The 23532-nt window shown below is 34.0% G+C and overlaps 1 protein-coding gene across 3 annotated transcripts in view; it reads left to right on the top strand.

The window, feature by feature from the left end:
- The window catches only part of CSMD3 (CUB and Sushi multiple domains 3), a 1084122-nt gene that overhangs the window by 757155 nt on the left and 303435 nt on the right, over positions 1 to 23532 (top strand). For all 3 annotated transcript variants that reach the window (XM_027092553.1, XM_027092552.1, XM_027092550.1), the window contains 3 exons: positions 12224 to 12415; positions 17007 to 17133; positions 19883 to 20085. In XM_027092553.1, coding sequence (XP_026948354.1) covers positions 12224 to 12415; positions 17007 to 17133; positions 19883 to 20085 — 522 coding nt within the window. The remainder of the gene's footprint in view (positions 1 to 12223; positions 12416 to 17006; positions 17134 to 19882; positions 20086 to 23532) is intronic.

Genomic DNA, 23532 nt, shown 5'->3' with positions numbered 1-23532 from the left:
TGTGATTATTGCTCAAATATAATTGATGTGATCTGCTTAGAAGGGCAAATGTTTTTTAATCTGTTTTCCTCTTTCTCTTTTTGTTTTCTGACAGGGCTGGTGACATTTTTCAAGTCAGGGCTCAATGTTTACATAATGGTGTTTCTTTGTTCTGCATCGTTTTGTATTTCTCTTTGTCTAAAATGTCAGTGGGTTTCATAGGGGAAACCTAGATTTCCTTTTCTGATATGTAAATTCTAGGTAATGTGAGATTATTGATGCAAAGATACTGGGCATTGTAGGCCATACCTGGATATAAAATTGTATAGGGTACTCAAGTGTCTGGAATGAGTAAAATCATTGACTTTTTTGTCATTGCTGTGAGCTACTGGTTGTCAAAAAAAAAAAAAAAAAGAAAAGAAAGAAATCCTTAAAAAGAAAATATTTGAAGTCACTCTTCTTAATGACTCTGGCTGTTCATTATAGGATGTGCATCATTATGAAGATGGAAAGCTATAGAATTGGGAAGAGAGTATAAAAGCAATTATTTTTTAAAAAGGGCATACATACATCTATGAATATTTTTCAGTCTCAGAACTGAAACAGAAACGTTTCAGTCTATATTCTGGAACTAAAATATTTATAGTCTGCTTCCAAGGTGTCTCTGGATATCCCCGGGTCAGTAAATGCTCCAAGATTTTCTGATCCAATGGCTATGTGCTGAGCTCCTTTGTTAAGGAGGGTCCTGGAAGTAGTAACACATCTGTTATTAAATGTATTTGTTCCTAAGTGTTACTTCTGTTTTTTACAATGGCAATCTTTTTACATATCTGCAATTATCTTAATAGTTAACCACAGATTTCCTAGCTTTGAAAGAAGCTACTTCCCATCCTCCAAATATACTTTGGTTTCCAGCCTTTGCATGTGTAACCAGGCTTTTTTTTTCTTTCAATATGCCTCACCCACCTTGGGCATCAATTGAGCTATTCAACTTCAAGACCATTTCAAATATTTCCCTACTGGTGCTTACCCTGATTCCTTCAGCCAGAGTTAACCTACTCTTTAACACTTCTTTTTCAGTAGTCTATATCCACAGCTAATGTAGCTGTTATCACATGGTATTGTGGTTATTTTTGTTTGTTTGTTTTGTTTTTTGCAAACATGTTATGCATAGTTCTTCATGGGGCCATTTCAATTCATAATGTCTTTAGTCAGTTTTAGTCCAATTACAACTTTTTACATATTCTTGGTAAATTAACATGTAGTCTGAATACTGATTTTGTAAAATGTTTTTGTGATATAGAAGATTGCACTAGGCCACATATTTTGTATTCCTAAATTTCTTAGAAGCAGTAATTAATTTTTGAACATGAGAGAATTTGCTAAGATGTGCAAACATGGGGGAAAATGGAAAAGAACAGGCTTTGTGTTCGAATCCCTGTATCCAGTCATTTCTAAACCCAACCCCACCCCTGCCATTCTGTGGTATGTTCCCCTTAAGATTATTCCACCTTTGTTTCTGAAACATCTGAGAGAACACTGTAAGATAAAGAGGAGTTCCAATATTCACATTAAGAGGACTAGAGACAGGAGAGAGGAAATTTGGCTAGGGTAGATCAGGTAAGGATTCATGAATGAAGTAGAATTAAAGGTTGTGTTGGTGGATCACAGAAAGAAATAGTGGAGAGTATTCCAGGCAAAGGGAATAGGATGAAGAAAGATACAGAGATTAGAGAGAACATGCTAAACACATTCAAGGGAAATAGAGCAAATAATTTAATTCAGATTAATCCCATTTGCCTAGCTTCTCACTAGTTTTAGCATAAACAGGCCTTTTATGACCATCCGTATCTAATGACGCCTGCCCTATCTAATGATAGTCATTTTTTTTTTTTTTTTTTTTTTTTTTTGCGGTACGCAGGCCTCTCACTCTTGTGGCCTCTCCCGCTGTGGAGCACAGGCTCCGGACACACAGGCTCAGCGGCCATGGCTCACAGGCCTAGCCGCTCCGCGGCCTATGGGATCTTCCCGGACCGGGACACAAACCCGTGTCCCCTGCATCGGCAGGCGGACTCTCAACCACTGCGCCACCAGGGAAGCCCATGATAGTCATTTTTTATCTACCTTTCTATTATCTGTTTTTTGACTTAACGACATTTGCTGTTGTCTAGTTATTTTCATTTTAAGAGACAGAATTGCATTTGGTTGAGAATAAAATGAAGAAATATTTTAGAACAGGCCTTTAAGTTGTGTTTTATTTCAACTGTCTTATTAGTCCATTCATTTTACAGTCACTAAGAATAGCAAATGAACTAGTGGAAACAGTGGTTGAGATGCCACTTTTGACTTCAAGTAATGGTAAACCTAACTATGGCTTAAACAATTAGGATTTATTTTTATCATATGAGAGCTGTAAAGAGAGAAAAGGTAGGTAGATCTTGATTCAGTTGTTAAAGGGCCATGCCGCTGTCCTTTTGCTGTAGCACTCCTAGTGTGTTCACTCTTGTTCTCATGATTGTTGTGACATGGTCACAGATGGCTACTTTAACACTGAGCATATTCAAGGCAAAAAGAAAAAGGGAGCAGGTAGTGTCAGCCATATATGTCCCTTTTATCAGGAATGCAAAATCTTCTGTCAGACATTCTTTTATCTCTCTTTGTCCAAAACAGGGCTATGTGGTTATGCCTAAATTTCCCAGCAAGGCAAGCTGGATAAATGAAGCATTTGTCAGACTAAAATATTGGATTATTATTTGACTATGATGATATACTGCCTGATATGCTTCAATTACTGCTGGGAGCAAAATCAAGGTTTTGTTCATGAGGGAGAAGAAAAGAAGAGCTATTGAGAAGACAGTGTACAGTGTTTACTATGATGTACAGCTGTAACAGATATTCCAAAACATAATAAGTTTAAAGATATTGTATTAATAGATGCCTCTGTGATTAATGGTGTCATGGAAGTCCAGAGACTCTTGAGTGCCTAGAAAGGAAAATCACTTGGCTCACCCATTATTAATAGTTTTAGTTCTACTATACTAAGAAGACAGTGAGCTTCTCTCACTTTCCTTAACCAATAAATAAATTACAACATACCTGGTATGAAAATGCTACACCACATTTGAGGGGAGAAAATTTCCCACTCCTTTATTTTTCTAAAGCGAATTAAATCTCTTCAGTCTTCATCCTTTAGAGTTGTCAAGAAAACTCTTAACTTAGTCTTTTGTAGAGAGATCCTTCTTCTCCCAAATTACTTTCTGGGTGAAGTCTAGTTTGATTTAGAGAACTGAAGCATGGATAGCTATGCTGGTTGAATGTAAAACCTCTGTGACGAACTTGGTCAGACCTTGACTAACATTAGGGAATCCAATGGCTCTTCCATCCCTCCAGTTTCTCAGAATTAACTCCCTCCTTGAGTCAGGCCACTCTTCCATTCTTTTCAAAAATGGCTAACAGTTACTCTCGCCCTTGAGAAATCTGAATCTTATTCCAAATAAAAATCTAGATGAGGCATATTTTCAGGTGCTTTATACAACATAAAGTAATTAAATATGTAGTTGTCTTTCCTAGAGGGTATAGGGGAGTAAAGTGAGAGAAAATTACTATTGCCGCCTTCTAAAGTTGGAAGAAAAGGTCAGAAATTAGGATCTCAATGCAATATTCTCCCTAAAACATCACTCTGCTCTGGATAATTCAATAATAGAACTTAGCAAAACCTGATAGGATACTCTGACCAGATCCCCTCAGCCGCTCAATACACATTCAAGAATGCATTCCTAAATCTGATGTCTTTTACTGTGTTTCTCTCTGAAGGCTGAGTTGTAGAAATGTCATTTCTTTTTGGTCACATGTCTTATCTTGCCTTTTATTCCTCTATTGGAATTAACTTATTAATGTGAAAGTTATTCATAGGTTTAAATTTTATCTTTCTCCACTGGAGTGTTTTGTGCTCTGGGAATAAAGAGAACACTGAAGAAGACAAAGTTCCTGCCCATATGAAGCTAACTCTTTAGTGAGACAAGACAGAAAAGAAAGATATGAACAAAAGATAAGAGAACTGCATTTAGAAATAATTTGTAACAGGATGATAGGATAGATAGGTCTACTGTACCCAGTTTGTTCAGGGACTGTGTCTCAGGAGGTGTCACATGAATTGATACCTGAATTATAATAAGAGATCTGAGGGTAGAGGGTTCTAGGCAGATAGATCAGCAAGTACAAAGGCCTAAGAGACTTCAGCTTGAGTTATTTGGCTGGAGCTGTGTAAGCAAGGAGAATGGGACAAAATGAGAGGTAAAGTTTGAAGCTAGGCAGGGGTGAGGTGGACTATAGTAAGGGACTTAAGATTTTATTTAAAAGGCACACAGAGGCATTTAACATTATTAAAACATTAAATATAAGAGTTAAAATAATAGCTAACATTTATCTACTACCTACTAGATACAGATATAACTCTATGAGCGAAGTACTATTATCCTTAGTGAGAAGAGGAGGAAAAACAAAGCACAGAAAAGTTGTTACTTGCCCAAGGTGACATAGCTGATAAGTGCAGATATGGAAATTGAGCTGAGGGCCTCTGTCTCTAGAATTCGCAAGCCTAATCACTATACTATATTACCTCCAATCCAAGGTTTGGATATTTTATATTTAAAATTCCATGGATTTACATCTTTTTTTTTTTTAACTGTTGAAGTAAATGTAAAAATAATAATAATTTTTTAAAATGTTAATGCAATTCTTCCTAAAGAAACTTTTGTCATTTATGCCTAAGAATCTGAATGTTTTTTATTGGCCAAATTTACTATCAAAGAATGATTTAGGCCTAGTATCTCTTATGTTGTTCATGAAATCTTTAAACTCTATTTCTTGGAAATATGCTTCATTGCAGATTTTTCTGGCTCTATTTATTTCTAGTTAATCCACTTTCATTCAGCAGAAAGGAATTGGGTATTTTAAACAATTATCCAATAAAGAGCTAAATTGCACCTTTTTGATAGATTATAGGATTGTCTTCTCAAAAGCTGATCTGGCAAAAGTCCGTGATGCCCAGCCATTAGGCATTACCTCTGGGCCCAGATGTCTTCTTGTTATCACGTCTGCACATTTAATTTTCTAAAAATCCCATTTGAAAATGTCCATTATCCCAAGGGTATAGTTCAGATATATCTGGATGTTCTTAGCCTTTGAGTTTTGTTGCTTGAAATAGTTTAGTAATCTACATGGAACATGGCCATTTCAAATTTTATATTCAGATTAAAGATGGGCAATAGCTACCTTGTGATGACATTTCTTGCATACTAGCTTTATAAATATATAATAAATTACCCTATTTAAACTCTTTAATTTAGTTACCAATATGGTCTTGACAATGTTAACCATGAAAAATAATCAGATGACCTATTAACTCTAACTTTACTCTTAGTATATAATTTATTCAGTGCAAATGCAAGTAGAAAATAAGTAGATTACACAGAAGCAACAATGTTACTCTATGTAAATCTGTATCCTATAAACTACTTAACAGGTACATTTGGCATTTCTGTTACTCTTTAAATCTTGAAAATTAACCAGGCAATAAAGGAAGTATTGACTAATGCTGCATTATATAGTACAAGGTATTCTAACTAAAATGTTGAAGAAATATTTCTTGATTACCTGTCATTTATATATACAATATTGGATATAATTTCTTCATGTTAGAATAACAGAAGAGTCATCTTCATAGCCTTCACATCCTAAAAGCTTTGTAAATTTTGAGCTTAAATATGTAATGACCTACTAATTTACTCCTTATATAAAATTAACTTCTGGCAGATTGAAGACATATGCAAGTCTCAAAACTTTAAAACGCTTAGAAAAAAATGTGGCCTAGAATAGCTGTGTCTTTAAGACGAAGAAAGATTTCTCAAAGAAGATACATGAGCAAAAATCTCTCAATACTCAGGAGCATTCCTGCCCTTCTAAGCACTTCCCTTAAGTGTAGAGACTAAAAATCTGGCAACTGCATTTCCCCTGCCCTTGCCAGCCAAGATCTCTGCTTAGATTCTGCCAATTAAAGGCAAACATGTGAGAGCTGAAAGGTAGGATGGATAAAGAAGCCATTATTTTCCAGCAGCATCTGCAGGCAAGAGTGTGGTGCTGGCAGGTGGTTGTATGTGGCAGCAGCTTCCCTGAACTCCTGGATTCTTGAAAACCAGCAGTGATCTTCTGACCTTCACACCCTCTGAATTTCTTTGTATTTTCCCTCTAATTTCTTGTATTGAATTTGAGCAACTCAAAATATCTAAATGGCTTCTGTTTTATTGACCAAGTCCCAGTCCTTATTATTATTATTATTATTTTTACAAATCTCTCTATAGGGAAATATACCATAAACACAAAATTTAAATGATATATTTTAGAAGTAGATATTTACAGTATAATAGAAAAACATACACTCCATAGAAAGGAATCCTACAAATCAATTTAAAAATACAGTCTAAAAGAAAATATGGGCCAAAAAATTTCACAGTAGAGGTAATTCCAGTAACAATAAGCAAAAGACAAAAAGTGCTTGATAGAAATTAAGAAATGAAAATTAAAGCCAACATAATTTTCTATTGCATGTTTGCCAAAATTGGTAAAAATTAAAAAGCGGTATGATACTAAATGATAATTTGAATAACTTGAAACTCATGAACTTTGGGGAATGTAAATTGGTATAGTCACATAGGAGAAATTTGGTGATATCTAGTAAAATTCATTTTTAGATATGTCTAGGTTGAGCCAATTATGCATATACTAAATTTGGCTGATGGCTAAAAATTAACATTCAGGCAAAGCTGAATCCCACTATCCAGAATGATGTACAAATTTAAGATGTGCAAGACACAAACTAGCATATTTAATAATATCACTTACTTTTTCATGCCCAAAGATTAAATCGTGGGAAAAGCTTTGAGTAACATATTTTCTAGTCAGAACTTTATACATGGGATTTAGAACAACAGCAATTAAAAAGAAAAAATAATTATTTACCTTATCTCCTATTCCTCCAGTTGGAAATGCAAAGCAATCATTTGCACAAGCTTTTCTGTTTGTTTGTTTAAACTCTTAACTTCGTTTTTTTTTTCTTTTAAATACTTGCTGGAAAAGTAACTGTTTTGAATGATTTTTCCAAAATTTGATTACACTGCTACTATTGATATATTTATATAAATGGCTAATTTACATATATAATTTGATATATTATAATTTACATAAGTAAATAAATTACATTAAAAGTTACTCAACAAATAGAATTAAAAAGTTAAATTAAATGTATATAGCTTTTGGGCTTCCCTGGTGGTGCAGTGGTTGAGAGTCCGCCTGCCGATGCAGGGGACACGGGTTCATGCCCCGGTCCGGGAGGATCCCACATGCCACGGAGCGACTGGGCCCGTGAGCCATGGCCGCTGAGCCTGCGCGTCCGGAGCCTGTGCTCCGCAACGGGAGAGGCCACAACAGTGAGAGGCCCGTGTACCGCAAAAAAAAAAAAAAAAGTATATAGCTTTTCAAGACTCAAAACTATAAGGATTGTCTTCTTAAAGCATTCTTATAAAGTTGGTCATTTCAAAGTTTGATATGTCTGATTATTAGTTTGATTAGTGAGAAAAAAGGAATACATAATTTTTCTTCAGTGCTTTCTTCTCTTTATTTTCCTTATGTCTGAACCAAAGAGGATTATCACAGTGTTATGTATGGTCGTGGATTATTTTCTGCTTGTGAATTTTAAAATGACATTCTGCTTTATATACATCCTTATTTAAATATAAAGAATTCTAAAATAAGACTTTTTCTTGCAAGACTCATGGATTAAGTGGAATTTAATAACCAAATCTTAAATATCATTCTTAAAGATTATTCTGCTAAATATTATGTATTAAATCCACCAAAGAATTCTGTAGAGCTTAAGATTATGGTAGAATATTGCTTTATTATTTAAACTTTTATTAAGGTTTTTGGTTTAAAAAAGGATATGTTTCTCTAACGTATTTGTCTTATTACTTTCTCAGTTTCCTTATTAGCAATCTAATTCCCTTTTTATTTAGCAATTTGGAAAGTTCTTACTTTTAGTACATAAAATTAACATATCTTCATTCATCATTCAATACTCTAAAATTTCACTTTAACAGTATTAAATATATACTTACATTTTAGGTGGATTTCAAAGAAATAAAGCATATAAGGACCTTCTTATTTTAGTTACATCAAAAATGCTTACTTACATTCAAAAAGTGATTTTCAGATATCATTTATATTTCTAAGCCATCTGCCTTATTGTACTATTGCTACTATTTTGCTAACCAGATATAACATCACCCTATGTGAATGCACAATTATTCATAAACAAATTGAACAGAAATTATGTTGATGCAGGGATTGAACTATTTATCTTTCATTGACCAAGGCAGAAGTTAAATAGGAGATTAGCAGATTTTGATTTAATCTTGAGGAGAAAATGATCTATGAATCCCTACATGCTGCATACACCATAGAAATACTTGCATATGTGCAAATGGGGACATAGAAGTATAGCATTTTTATAACAATGAATAATATAAGCAATATAACAATATAAATGTCCATGAGCTGGAGAATAAGTAAATCAATTTTGGAGTATACCTCCAATGGAATATCATTAGTAGTTAAAATGAATAAAGTGTGTGTGTATGTGTGTGCGTAAATATAAAAGTAAAAACGCAATGCTGGGCAAAAAATAAAGGCTTAGAAGACTTATTTTAATTGTATAATTCATGAAATGTACAGATGCTTGCAAATCATACTGTATATTGTTCATAGACGTATAGATATGTGTTAAAAATATAAATTATGTGTGAAAATAATACACTAATTGAGAATATTTGCTAGCTCTCAGTAGGGAAAGACCAGAAAGGGATTGGAGACAGACATAAAAGGAGTTTTAACTTGTTTTGCATTATTTATTTCTTAATAACAATATTAATGTGAATATGAACCAATTAATGTAAATATTAATCTGAAAATTAATCTGAATATTACTATTAATCTGAAGCAACTATCCCATAGTACCAGATGGTGAAGTTGTTGTTTTAACCTTTCTACTGTCTTGTAGATTTCAAATAGTAACTTTAAAATGTTAGAAATCCTTAAAGAAATCTGCTATATGGTGGCAGGAAAGGAATTAGATCTCAGGTTAAGTTATTCAGCAAGTCAAAAGGATTTAGGTAATTGAGGATTTTCAGTTCATTTTGTGCTCTAGAAATTTTCATTTCATCAGAGTATCAAATTGCACAAGGAATGGTGAATATTTATAGTATATATTTTTTCATACACATCTTTATTTGTCAGTTTCAAGTATTTGAGCTTTTCAATGAAAAGACTGGCAGCTGAATGTTTCCATAAAGATAAGACAGGGCTTCCCTGGTGGCGCAGTGGTTGAGAGTCCGCCTGCCGATGCAGGGGACACGAGTTCGTGCCCCGGTCCAGGAAGATCCCACATGCCGCAGAGCGACTAGGCCCGTGAGCCATGGCCGCTGGGCCTGTGCGTCTGGAGCCTGTGCTCCGCAACGGGAGAGGCCACGACAGTGAGAGACCCACGTACCGTAAAAAAAAAAAAAAAAAAAGATAAGACAGTTTTGAATATTTATTCCACCAAATTGGACTAAATTATGTTGTGCTTTGTAGCTTATATACTGTTGTCCATGTGCATTTTCACCTACAATGCAAAGTATCATAAATTATCTTAATTTACAAAGAATATCTCCGTTATACTTCATCACCAGCAATTGCCAACCACATTTACAAAGCATTCAAATTAAGGGAGGATTAATTTGGTAATAAACCTTGAAAAGAGGGCTTAATTTCCATTTTTATTTTGATAAATGATATGTGGTAAAACTCAAAAGTGGCTGAATCTTGAATAATAAACTGAATATTATGTCTGGTAAAAGGAATTCAAACTTGTTATTTTCAAGCAGGGACATTTTAAATGTAGTGTTAAGTGTGCAGATCCATACAAAGCAGTATGTCCTAAAAATTTTGTTACTACTTCTGTTGCTTCTACTTCTGTTTTTGAAAGGCTGACTTGCCTGACCATGTATTCTTTATATCTCATATATGTCATAATTTGAGTTAACAACTTCTAACCTCTTGTATGGCTCTGTTTCTGAAGCTGTTTGCATTTGCCTTATTTTAACATATTTTCCCCTGATGAGGCTGTCACAGATTGACCCATATAGGAAATTCCTGAAGGTTTTTTAACTGTCTCATAAAGTTCAGTTTCTCAACAACATTATCTTAGCTTATTTTTCAGTTGTCTCCTAGAGATAATTGCCTCTAAGAATCACACTCACTTATGAACATTATTGAACAAATGATTGTAAATTAATTAAGGTGTGTGAAATAATTCTGTTGGTTAACAGAGGAGGGAAAGATGAAGAACCCCTAGAAGAGACTAGGAAGAGCTTCTTATGTTCTCCAAGAGCTAATGTAGACCTTAACATACAGAATTATAGTGTAAATTCAGTACTTCTAGCTGTACATTTCTGGTAATTTTATGTTTATTTTGACACTCTAGGAAGTCAGTACTATAAATTAGTGATTTGTCATCAGTGAGCTAATAAATCCTTTTTTGCTTTCTAGTTCAAATTTAGATTAATTTGGTCAAGGATCTGTGCCTACAAAAGAGATACAAATCTCTTTTTGACTATCCTATGATTTAAGATGTACATAAAAAAGTTCTCCTTTTGTCAAATATTATTTGTCTTGAAATCACAGACTTCCCTAATTCATGAAGCTATCTGGAATATTTATCATAGTCCTCTAGTCCCAGAAGCTATAATTGATATAATTTAGCACCTAATTATTGTTGGTGCATTCATTATATCTTACATTTATCATACATTTATGTAATTTGTAAAACATTAAGGGCAGAAGAATTCCTTAGCTAGGGAGGTTAGATTTTGATAACTAGTGTCATGTTTGATTTACATTCTGAAGTACCCTTTTCTAGTTCTTTCAGTATCTTAATAGTGAATTGTGCTATGACTGTTTTTTAATATTCATCTTTATTAATTTTATTCTGAATACACACACAAGGTATTCTGGATCTACAGAGATTAATTATTATCATTTAAGTGATATAATTAATAATAGTAATAATAATAACTGTGTCAGCATCCCTTTGACCCAGTCCTTACCCCTGTAGTAACACGATGAAAATCAGATGGAAAGATCTACACGAGTGACCAGGGACAAGGAATAAAGAAAAATGCACGTGCTGTGCTTAAGATAGTTGTCTTTAACTCCTCTCCCGAAAGGAGGAAGAAAAAAACTTCTGCTCTTTGGAGATGGGATAGAAAGAATTCTCGGTTTTTATTCTAACCTTTGGAATGTAAATTTAGGGTTTCAATAGTCAGATTAGCCTCCTGTGTCTCCAAGTTTTATAAACTAGAGACATCTGTAAGGTTCTGGGTCTCATTCTTCCTTGAAATGTAAACACAAACCCCCTTCAGAGTTAGGTTCATCTCTGCAGTTCTCTCACTACTCAAACAGTTGTAACTTAACTTCTCAAGTGTTACACTTAGCCCAAGATCACAAGTTTCCAGCAAAAGTCATGTGGAAAGCCCCAACCCTTTAGAAATCAAAAATATGTTCTCTACACCCTACTCTTTTTTTTTTTTTCCTTGTGAGAAATTTTGAGAGTCGTACATTCTGAAGAGGGCAGAAAATAAAAATTCAGAGTTCTTCAAACTGATTACTGTGTTATATTAACTCTTGATAAAGTATATTTTAAATATAAGGCTATTTCACTTTCTTCTAAGACTATAAAAGTAAAGCAGTCCAAAGTTATATTTGCAGTGGAGACATTTGTTACTTGGATAGTTATGATTTCACATATTTTGTATGGATTTTAATTTTTCATTATTTGATCATAATAGTTACATTGGTCAGAATCTATTAGCTGCAAATCACTTGAAGCAGGCAAGAATCTTACTACTATAAGTTATGATATAGTCATATAGACCATGGGGTAGCATTGCTAAATTTGAATAATACAACAAATTCTAATTTTTGAGAGAAAAAGCTCTCTATGGTGGCTGTAAACGAACAAAATTAAATACGGTAAGAGTGATAAAACCAGGGAAAAGCATGTAATCATATAAAAAAATAAAAAGGGATGATTTGTACAGTTTTAAATTTTCCTGTTAAATTTTGTCTTTAATAAACTTGTATTTTCTCATAGGTTTTGAACTTTCACATTGTGAGGATCCTGGCATTCCACAATTTGGATACAAGATCAGTGACCAAGGCCATTTTGCTGGTAGCACTATCATTTATGGATGCAATCCAGGCTATACTCTCCATGGAAGTAGCCTTCTCAAGTGCATGACAGGGGAGAGAAGGGCATGGGACTACCCTCTGCCATCCTGTATTGGTAGGATACTGCTTTAGGTTTTCATGAAATACTTCTATGGAAGTGTTATTAAAATGTACTGTACCTTTTCAAGTTATTCAGTCTGTCCACACACAACTCATACTTTAATCAAAAAGTTAATGAATTCATAGCTCAGATTTGTGGAGAGTGAGAGGGTTCTTTTCATAATCTTACCAGTAAGTACATTCTCTTTTTTGGGTAAAAAATGGTTTGAAGCCATTATGTTTATCTTATCTTGATATAAAGTTTAACTCACTACAAAAATATGCTGAAACTCTTAATCATACACATTTATTGAATCACATTGACCAGTTTTGTTTCTTGTGTTTTTTTTGGGTTTTTTTTAGATTTGTTTTTATATACAAAATTGTTGCTTATGCTGATGATATCAAGCTAGATTAAAAAACAGTAAACTATTCTCAATAACTTCAAAGTCTTTATATACTTTTTCAAAAACTAAAAGTGCCTATGTTTTTCTTATGTGTATGTATCATGACATAATTAAATGAATTTCAGTAACAAAAGGCAATGTGAGAGTCAGTGATATCAGATATATTGCCTACATGAAGATATAGATTGATCATTTTCTCTCTTATTTGTATAGCTGGAGTACAATTTTATTGCTGCCATCTTTAGATTGATTAACTGGGTATTATGTGAGAAGAAGGGTGGATAGAAAAGTGTTGATAAAGACATCTGCTTTTTTTTTTCTTTTTTTGCTCCAATATCAAATAGGTGCCAGGCTGGAATATTAGGACAAGAAAAGATACTTAAACAATATCAAAACATTTAAACAAAACACTAACTCCTCAGTAGGGAACAAACATGATTCTTTAGCAATTCTTATTTCTGAATGGCATTTGTGGAAGCACAAATCCATTCTGTGTCAGGCCCATATGGATAAAATTGACTTAAACTTTTTTTCTTTTTAAACAGCTTTATTAAGTTGTAATTGGTATCTTTAAAAAATGCACAGGGCTTCCCTGGTGGCACAGTGGTTGAGAGTCCGCCTGCCGATGCAGGGGACACAGGTTTGTGCCCCAGTCCAGGAAGATTCCACATGTCGCGGAGCGGCTGGGCACGTGAGCCATGGCCGCTGAGCCTGTGCGTCCGGAGCCTGTGCTCCGCAATGGGAGAGGCCACAACAGTAAGAGGCCCGCGTACCGCAAAAAAAAAAAAAAAAAATGCACATGTTTAATGTATACAATTTGATGAGTTTGGAGACCTGGACCTTTTGAGACAAATCTTAATGTTTGTTAGTTGATATAGTCAACGTAGGAATCTCCACAAAACTTGAAGGAATTCAAATAGAAAAAAATGAAATGCTAGTTATTAGAGGTCTTACAACTAATTGCAGTGTTTTTGATGACATGAGTTTTCTATTGGTTTATTAAAACAGTGATTCACACAGAAAGCAAACATACTTTTGTCTAAACAGAATGCAATTACAGTGCTTTCCTTTCAGATGGCATCTGAATTTTGGATAGATTATGAGGATAATACTACAGTAACAACCTAAATTGACAAAGCTTGAGATTCTGGAACATGACCAACAATCAACCCACTGTCATTGGTTATGAGAACAATGTAGCACTGATTAGTTCTCTCTGAAGTTATGTTCTTTGATGTAAATATGAAATATATTCAGAAAATCATTAAGGGTTGCAATAGCACGGAAGTATAAACTTGTAAATACTGACTTACCATGTTGTCTTTAAAATTTAAATCATAAACAAATACATTAAAAAACATATATTTTCCTTATATGTTGAACCAAGGTGAAGACATTTTTCATATTTTGGAAAAATTTTATGCAAGTAGGACATTTGGTCTGGGATCAGAAAGAAGATTTTAATTTTGTTTGCAATGAATCAATGCACTTTATGTTTATGAATCTGCCAAGTCAAAATTTAATGACGTGACACTGCTCAAGATTTCATGTGAAGGGTAATCTTTTTTTTTTTTTAATGATGGTTGATCAGGAATAACAGCTGAAACAGTTGGACACATGGTGTGTCATGCTATGACTTCCATGAGAACAGAAGATGAAATTCTATTTTAGATGGTGTTCTTTACTGGCAATAATTAACAGCTTTACCACCTGGCCTAAAATCATAATTTTCTATGCCTATTAACCTTAAATATCTATTATGATTATATTTTTGCCTTTGCCAAATAAGAAACTTTTTCTCAATTATATGGATTATTTCTAGGTAATTATGTTTCTGTAGCTTATACATTGAGCAAACAAAAATTAATTTTTGAGACACCAAAGCCAAAGAACTTTAACCTGTACACCTTCATTTTTATCTACAAAGGTAAGACTTCTGTCAGAATATGAACCCCAGTGGTATGGTATATCACACTGGTTCATTTGAAATCAAAATACCATAATATTTGTAGCAAAGAAATATGGAAAAAGAAAGAGGTATGTTTAGATTCAAGATAAACACAGTACCCAAAATTCCAGTTTGCCTTGAAGTTGCTTAAAAATTAATCTGGAGGAATGAAGTCAAATTTGTTCTCATAAGAAATATATACCAATAATAGTGATAAATCATTAAAATGATGAAAAATGAATTATTATAGCTATACAGTTCTAGGTTATCCAACAAAATTTTTATTTAAAAAATGAGAAAAACCTCAGTAAGTGATGGTAACTTCTTGAATACAGATATCTTTTTATTCACTTTAAAAATAACTTAAGGGCTTCCCTGGTGGCACAGTGGTTGAGAGTCCGCCTGCCGATGCAGGGGGCACGGGTTCGTGCCCCGGTCCGGGAAGATCCCACATGCCGCGGAGCGGCTGGGCCCGTGAGCCATGGCCGCTGAGCCTGCGTGTCCAGAGCCTGTGCTCCACAACGGGAGAGGCCACAGCAGTGAGAGGCCCGTGTATCGCAAATAATAATAATAATAATAACAACTTAAGTTTATTATTATAAATTAAATTAAGCTAATGTTGCAATACAAAATAAACTTGCTTAGCCCTCTGTAGGTATGTGTATCAGTTAGGGTTCTCCAGAGAAGAAGGATTAGTAGATCTAGATATAGATCTGTCTGTCTATCTGTCATCAAGAAATGTATTTATTTTGAGGAACTGCCTCATGCAGTTGTGGGAGCTGACAAGCCCAAAATCCAGAGGGAAGGTCAAAAGTCCAGAAACTCCAGCAGGACTTAATGCTGCAGGCTTGAGGGAGAATATCTTCTTTTCTAGAAAACTCTGCTTTTCCTCTTAAGGCCTTCTAATTTATTGGATGAAGGCTACCCACATTATCAAGGGTAATCTTAAAGTCAACTGATTGTAGATGTTAACCAGGTCTATAAATAGCAATACCTAAACTAGTGTTTGATAAAGTAACTGGGTACTGTAGACTAGCCAAGTTGACACATAAGACTAACCATCATAGTGTGCTAAAATGTAACATCTAAAATCTTTGAAACAATTTTACCTACATGAATAGATACAGATTTGAACCATGATATTCGATATTATTAGGTCTTTTCCAAATGCTGAAACTTTCTGTCTTTGACCTTCTTTGCTCTAATAATCAAAACAAAACAAAACAAAATCCAAGATTGTTACTTCAGTCATTGAATTTGAGTAAGACAGTAACACTGCAGAGAACAAGCAAAATAAATATAGCAGTATATTCAAATATTTAAGCAAGAAGTAAAATAGTATGGATTTGGTTTATGTTTTGGTACTATGATAATCTGGAAAATTTTCAAATGTATAATGTATTACTACACTGTGGTTTCTAGGATTTAGAGATGCAGAGCAATATACTAATTAAGCAAACTATTTACTTTCTCTCTTCTCTCTTCTCTAGAAAGAGAATTCTTTCTAGATTATTTGCTTATCCAAGTAAAATCATTCCAGATATCCCAATATATTAAATATTATTAAAATGGAGAGGGAATTCCCCAGAAGACAAAATTTTTATTATATTGTATGATGATGCTTACATTTTTAATTTGATAAATTTTATAAAAATCAGAGACCGGTTTGATTTCAGTTTAAATCAAAACTGAGCTAGATTTAACTGAAGAAAAATTTAATAAAAATGCCATTTTGACTTTCGGGAGGTTAAAAGCGAAAGAGTTTAGAGTGATTTAAAGGGGAATAAAAGGACAATGAAATTTGGAAGGCCTGAGGGACTGCAGTAAAGCTTAGTTTTTCTCAGAGGTAAGGTAGTAAGATGATGAATTATTCAGCCTACAATCAACTAGCAGTGAGCAACTTGCCATCTGTTTCCCCTTTTTACATTATCATTATTTAACAACACATCTTAAAATGTTTGGAAGCCTAAACTCAGAGTTTTGAGTGTGTACTTTTTCAATTCCCTAATTAGGTTTATTATACTATTTTTATATGATCTGACTTGAGATTCTTTTTTTATTGTACAGTATGTTCTTGCTTCAATTAATACCTTAAACTGAGAAAGCATATACAAATATATACTTTCAATAAGAGGAGAAACCAATCTCTGTTTTCCTTCAGGTGAAAAAATATATACTCTTGAGAAATTTGTAGATTGTTTAGAAAGATTGGCATTAAACTGTGACTTAAAATTGAATTAATTTTTTACTAGCCGAATGCGGAGGTCGTTTTAAAGGAGAATCATCAGGAAGAATCTTATCTCCTGGTTATCCCTTTCCGTATGACAATAATCTGCGTTGCATGTGGATGATTGAGGTAGATCCAGGAAACATTGTCAGGTAAATGGATTTTATTATTTCAAAATGACCAGGGAATCTGAATTTCCCTGATCAGCCTCTATATACAATATCAATTAATATCAAGATTTTTCAATGTTTTTTAACCTTGGCAAAGAAAAACATGGTTTTTATACGTTTAAAATATGAAAAAAAAAGTATTCATAAGCATGATTTATTGATTTGTGGTCCACAACAGTAGTTCATACAGCCCCTTAGAGAGAAGCTTTTCAGTTATAAGAGGGCACACAGAAGGTGCGAATTTTTCCTACTTGTTGGCAATGCTATACTTTCAGTTCTGCATGACTTAAGATGCTGAGTCCATCATTTTGATAGGTATACAGAGTTGTGCAGATCACTGTCATGAGTTCAGCCTCATGAACATTTAGAAGAAATAAGAATGGAAGAGGACCCAGTACCTATTCCCTGTCTTCCCTAGATTTAGGCATATCTCTGAAGCATTTGCTCTCTTCCCCTTTAACCATGTTAGAGTTCTGTTCCTGCTGAGTTTAGTTAGGTGGCTCACAGTTCTTCACATAATTTCCTCTTAGATGATGGCAGAAACGTAGCCTCCTAAATTAACACCAGTCAGGTTTCCAAGGTGCACCTGCTCTCAGTTCTAGTTTAACTATTATTGTTATGACTAGGGATGAATTAGTAAATGAACAAATTCCCCTTGACATATGAGCTAACTATTGTGTTATCACTCACAAAACAGTGACATTAAGAATTGCTGCTCGGGGCTTCCCTGGTGGCGCAGTGGTTGGGAGTCCGCCTGCCGATGCGGAGGACGCGGGTTCATGCCCCGGTCCGGGAGGATCCCGCATGCCGCGGAGCGGCTGGGCCCGGGAGCCATGGCCGCTGGGCCTGCGCTTCCGGAGCCTGTGCTCCGCGGCGGGGAGGCCACAGCGGTGGGAGGCCCGCGTATCGCAAAAAAAAAAAAAGAATTGCTGCTTTATATAAATGGATTTTCGAACAGGCTTATGGGTGATGAAGGCAGTTTTATGGGAAACCAATATTGTCCTTCAAATAACATGCTGCAAGGTGTACTCCATGTATTGTTGGATGCAGTGTGAACTGGTACATTACTTTTGCAAGGCAATTTGCAGCTACAAATTGAATCGAACCTCAGTCTACTTTTCTTTAAGATACGTCACGTATTGTTTTATTTTAAATATTAGAAATAGTAAATGTGAAAATACTAAATTCAACAGAATTCTGGGATTTTTAAAAACTAAAGAAAAATATTTGATATTAAATTGCAACCCAGATCACATATCACACATGAATGTGGTGTGTGTGTGTGTGTGTGTGTGTGTATATATATATATATATATAGAGAGAGAGAGAGAGAGAGAGAGAGAGAGAGAGAGTTGAGCATGTTGATATAATTGGATTTCTAATTTTTGGCATTAGGTGCAAAAAAATCAGACATTAATTTTGTCTAGATTAGACACAAAGCAAAATAGATTTAACATGAAACCTTTTTTTTTTTCCTTTTTTGTGCATTTTTTTGGGGGTAGACACTTTCACATTAAGGAAGTTCCCTTTTACTCCTAGATTACTGGGTGTGATGATTATGAATGGATACTGAATTTTTAAAATACTTTTTGTGTATATTGAGATCTTCATGTGATTGTTTTCCTCCTTATATCTGCCACTGTGGTGAAATGTAATCGTTGGTTTTTGAATGTGAACAATTTTTGCATTTGCGGAATAAACCTCATTTGAGTCTGATAAAACAAACAAGAAACTTGAAACAGTGGAAATGACACATACTATGGAATTAGATAACTTGAGTTCAATTCATGACTCTGCCACCTTTGGGCAATCTTATTTAATCTATCTCAACCTCATTTGCTACTTTTGTAAAGTTGAGATAAAAATTGTTCCTGCTTCATTGGGTCATGGTAACAATTAAAGGAAGAAAATCGATGTAATGCATTTTGCACAGTGCCTGGCACATATGAGATCCTCTAAGTGTCACCTGCCATTGCCACAGTTAAAAGTCATGAACACTGAAAAGAATGTACAGATCTTCCTCGGGTTACATCCTGATAAACTCAACGTAAGTTGAAAATATCATAAGTTGAAAATGCATATAATATAACTAACCTACTGAACATCATTGCTTAGCCTAGCCTACCTTAAACATGCTCAGAACACTTACATTAGTCTACAGTAAATCATCTAACACAAAGTCTATTTTATAATAAAGTGTTGAGTATCTCACGTAACTTTATTGAAAACTATAGTGAAAGTGAAAAACGGAATGGTTTTATGGGTATATTATGGTTGTAAATGTATTGGCGGTTTGTCTTTGTGATCTTGTGACTGACGGAGCTGTAGCTCCCTGCCGCTGCCCAGCATCGTGAGAGAGTATCATACAGCATATCACAATTGGGAAAAGATCAAAATTCAAAGTACAGATTTTACTGAATGCATATCTCTTTTGTACCATCTTAGAGCCAAAAAATCCTAAATTGAATCATCATAAGTCAGGGATAGTCTGTATACCTAAAGTTTTTATAATTTGCAGAGGTGATGTAATAGTACATTTAATCATATTCTAAAAAAAAATTATACTGCTCAAGAAAAATTCATTAAGTTTATATATGCAGTTTACATAATTCATTTTTATCTGATAGAATAAAAGGAATATCTAGTAGAAGCAAGATGAATATTTGTTATATTCTTTATTTAAAACTGAATCCATGTTTAAGATAATCAGAGATATATGGTTCTCCCACAGCCTACAGTTTCTTGCTTTTGATACGGAAGCATCGCATGATATACTCCGAGTTTGGGATGGTCCACCAGAAAATGATATGCTTTTAAAGGAAATTAGTGGTTCTCTTATTCCTGAAGGAATCCACAGCACCCTCAACATAGTAACCATCCAGTTTGACACGGACTTTTATATCAGCAAATCTGGATTTGCAATTCAATTTTCAAGTGAGTTATTTTTTTTATTTCTTAAATAAAAAATAGGAGTGCTATTTAAATAGTTCTGTTTACTGCTCAAAACTTTAATTTTAAAATTTTAATGATCTTAAATATTCCTCTTTCTAGTCTTATTATTCATCTGGACTTAAGGTAAAACATAAGAAAAAGAAATACAATTAACTTTTAATTAATTAATTATTGAGACCTTCTCTCCAATTGTCAAACCAATTTTCCATAAAGATGGTGTTAAAATAATTCAGCAAATGAAATAATTACATTATACAGCTTGTAATTTGAATTTACCATAAAATTATATTTTAAAATGTACAAATTTTGGAGATAAGGAAGGAAATGAATATTTGCCATTAAAAGAGAAGCAACCCTACATTTTTACTAATTTTATTTTTCTTCTGTTAAAGATCTTAATTATATATTCACAGGAAGCTTTGACAAAATATTTTAGATCTACTATTAAATTAAAGATTTTCTACAACAATGAAATATCATTCATTATAATTACTATTGTTCATGGGCTTTTTCCTTTTTTTTCTTTTTATGACACTGCTAAGTGGTTAAATATATGCTGTTCTGTAAAACGGATTTTGGTTTAATGGCTGGAGAAAATAAATGAAAACTCAAAAATTTTAGTTGCTATTTTTTCACTCTTATTACCAACACACATTATTTCTTTGAGAAAAATATCTAAGGAATCTTCTAATTGTATAGCCTTAAAAAGTCCTATTAATTGAAACTTGCTGAGATTTCCAACATCATCTATGGGAAGAGTGCAAACCAGTATTCTTCAAATGTGCCTTCATTCAAATCCTGTCTTCTTACTAATTGCTGACTTTGGACACCTCACCTCATCACCTGAGTCTGAGTTTTCTAATTTACATAGGAATAATAATGCTCATCTCATAAATAGATTATTAGGATTTAACATGATCACATGTGCACAGTTCTTAGTATTGAGTAGTAAATAGTGCCCAGTGAACTATTATCGTTATATGAATAAATGTAAAATTGGAACCCTTTAGAAAAAGCATGAAGGACTTTTTTAATGACTGGCCCGAAAATATACCACTTTAGATTAACAACTGGTCAATAAAAATATATAATTAACTTGACAGACCTTTTGTTCATGGAAGACAGTTGTTTGGCATAATCAACTAAAGTAAATGAATTGTTTTGTTATAAATAAGACTCATATGAGAGAGGTGTACATCAGCAGAGTCAGTATCTTTCAATTTGTACCCTTAGTGTATCTTTTGAGACAAAGAAAAAAGGAATGAAAAATAAGAGAATGATTATGTAATTAATGAACATAAATGGCTTGTAATTCTGAAACACTTATAAATGAAACATTGTTCATATTTATATCTTCTATTTTCTACTGTTTATTTCTTTTTTATTTGAAGTTAGGAACAATTTGTCAGCAAACTGCTTATGATTGCTGTTCAATTTCATTTATTTATAATGGTAGTTTGGCAACCAACAGCTCTCCTTTCATTTACCTTAAATTAGTAAGGTTTTACACTTACATGGTTATTTGTGATTAAATATCTGAATGCAGTCATGTGAAAAGGTGCTTCAGGCTCTTGTTTGTGAATGCCAAGTACATCTGATTAATAGAAACAGACTGTTTTATATGCATTTCTGGAATTTTTAATGCACATTTGTCTGTGAAATTAGCAATACATTTTTATATTTATTGCATTTGTAGGGCATATTAAAGTTATGGAAACAATATGTATCATACCAGAGTTTTAATAAATCTGCCTCCATAATATTCTTTTAAGATGCATACAAATGTGTACTACTGATCTGAGACTAAAAACCTATTCATTGAGATAAAATTACCTGGAGAGTTAATATATTGTGAATAGCATCAATCAATGAAAATTAGTCTCTGGGTTGGAGATCTTCTGTAACTTATGCCTATACAGCTTTATAAGTGTTCAGATTTCAAATGTGAAAATAGTTTTTTCATGAATGAGGTCTTGCTTGGTGCCAAGAACCGTAAGTAGTTTGTATGATCTATTTAATCCTCACAGAAGCCATATGAGATATGTTGTATCATCCCCATTTACCAAACAGTACACTGAGGTTCAGAAAGTGAGTTAATTTGTTCAAGGTCACACCCTAGCAGATGCCTGCAGCTGTGACTCAAATCCACCTATGTCTGAAAGGAGATTAACACTGTGCCTGGTGCATAGTAAATACTTAGCAGTTATTACTACTCTTTTGCTATCCTTATTTATTCTTTATTAATATTCTAGAGGAAATACAAAGATTTTCATTATATGTTATTAGTTACAATGAAGTTCTACAATTTAATCAGCTTGTCTTTCTGATTATCCTTACAAGAACCACATCTAAAGTCACACTTCCAAAAAGCAGATGATTTATACAAGTGAAGCAGTGAGAAGGAATAAAGGAAAGGTGGAGTGTGTACATTCCTGCCCGCTCTGGCTAAAGTCATTTTGCCCTATAGGAAGACAGACTAATTTTAAAGTGGAACTTGAAATAAAGAGTTTTATGTAAAGTCATCTAATTGTCAAAGAAAACAACTAATCTTAAAGAGAATATTAAGGTCTGTAGTCCAATAAATCATGACTATGGGTCAAATTTGGCTTGCAGGTGAAAATTTGCCACTTGAGTGTTTTACCTGAATTCCTTTTCCCAAGATAAATCTATCTCATGTTACCCATTTATTCATTTGTTCATTCGTTCATTCTAGGAGAGTCTATTAAAGGACCAGATAGTAAGCATATTTATCTCCAGCTATTTCTCGAGTGCATCTTTCCTTTCACTTAGGCAAATCTTCTTAGTTACATAAACACACGCACACACACACACACACCCTGTACTGTTTTCTGTCCCTAAAGTTTCTTTTACTTTAATTTTTTTCTAAGTCTTGCTCATTCTTCCAGACTCAGCACCAAGACCTCTCTTTATAAAATATTTTCTGACCTCTGTATAAAACATTTTTAAATGTTTATAAAACCATCTCTTTTTAAAACATCCTCTGACCTCTCTTTATAAGACAAATTCCAGCCCATGCTCTAGGCACTAGCTATAATTTTTTTCCAAATAAAGATGTGAAAACATGGTTTATGATTTCATTGTTCTGAAGATGTTTTAATTATACGAACTTTGCCTCTCTAAATGTCCGTAAAGAGCAAACATTCTATTTAGGGTGATCATGTAATTTATTGTTCAAATCTAAGATAACTTTTGAGAGTAAAAGGGGACACTTAAAAATTAAGCTGGGGCTTCCCTGGTGGTGCAGTGGTTGAGAGTCCGCCTGCCGATGCAGGGGACACGGGTTCATGACCCGTTCCGGGAAGATCCCACATGCCGCGGAGCGGCTGGGCCCGTGAGCCATGGCCACTGAGCCTGCGCGTCCGGAGCCTGTGCTCCACAACGGGAGAGGCCACTGTTGTGGCCTCTCCC

The sequence above is a fragment of the Aethalodelphis obliquidens genome, unplaced genomic scaffold (assembly GCF_003676395.1).
Source record: "Aethalodelphis obliquidens isolate GAN/ISIS:26980383/991018 unplaced genomic scaffold, ASM367639v1 scaffold79, whole genome shotgun sequence".
NCBI lineage: Eukaryota > Metazoa > Chordata > Mammalia > Artiodactyla > Delphinidae > Aethalodelphis > Aethalodelphis obliquidens.
The sequence above is the reverse complement of the archived record's forward strand: the minus strand, read 5'-3'. Positions and strand labels throughout refer to the sequence as shown.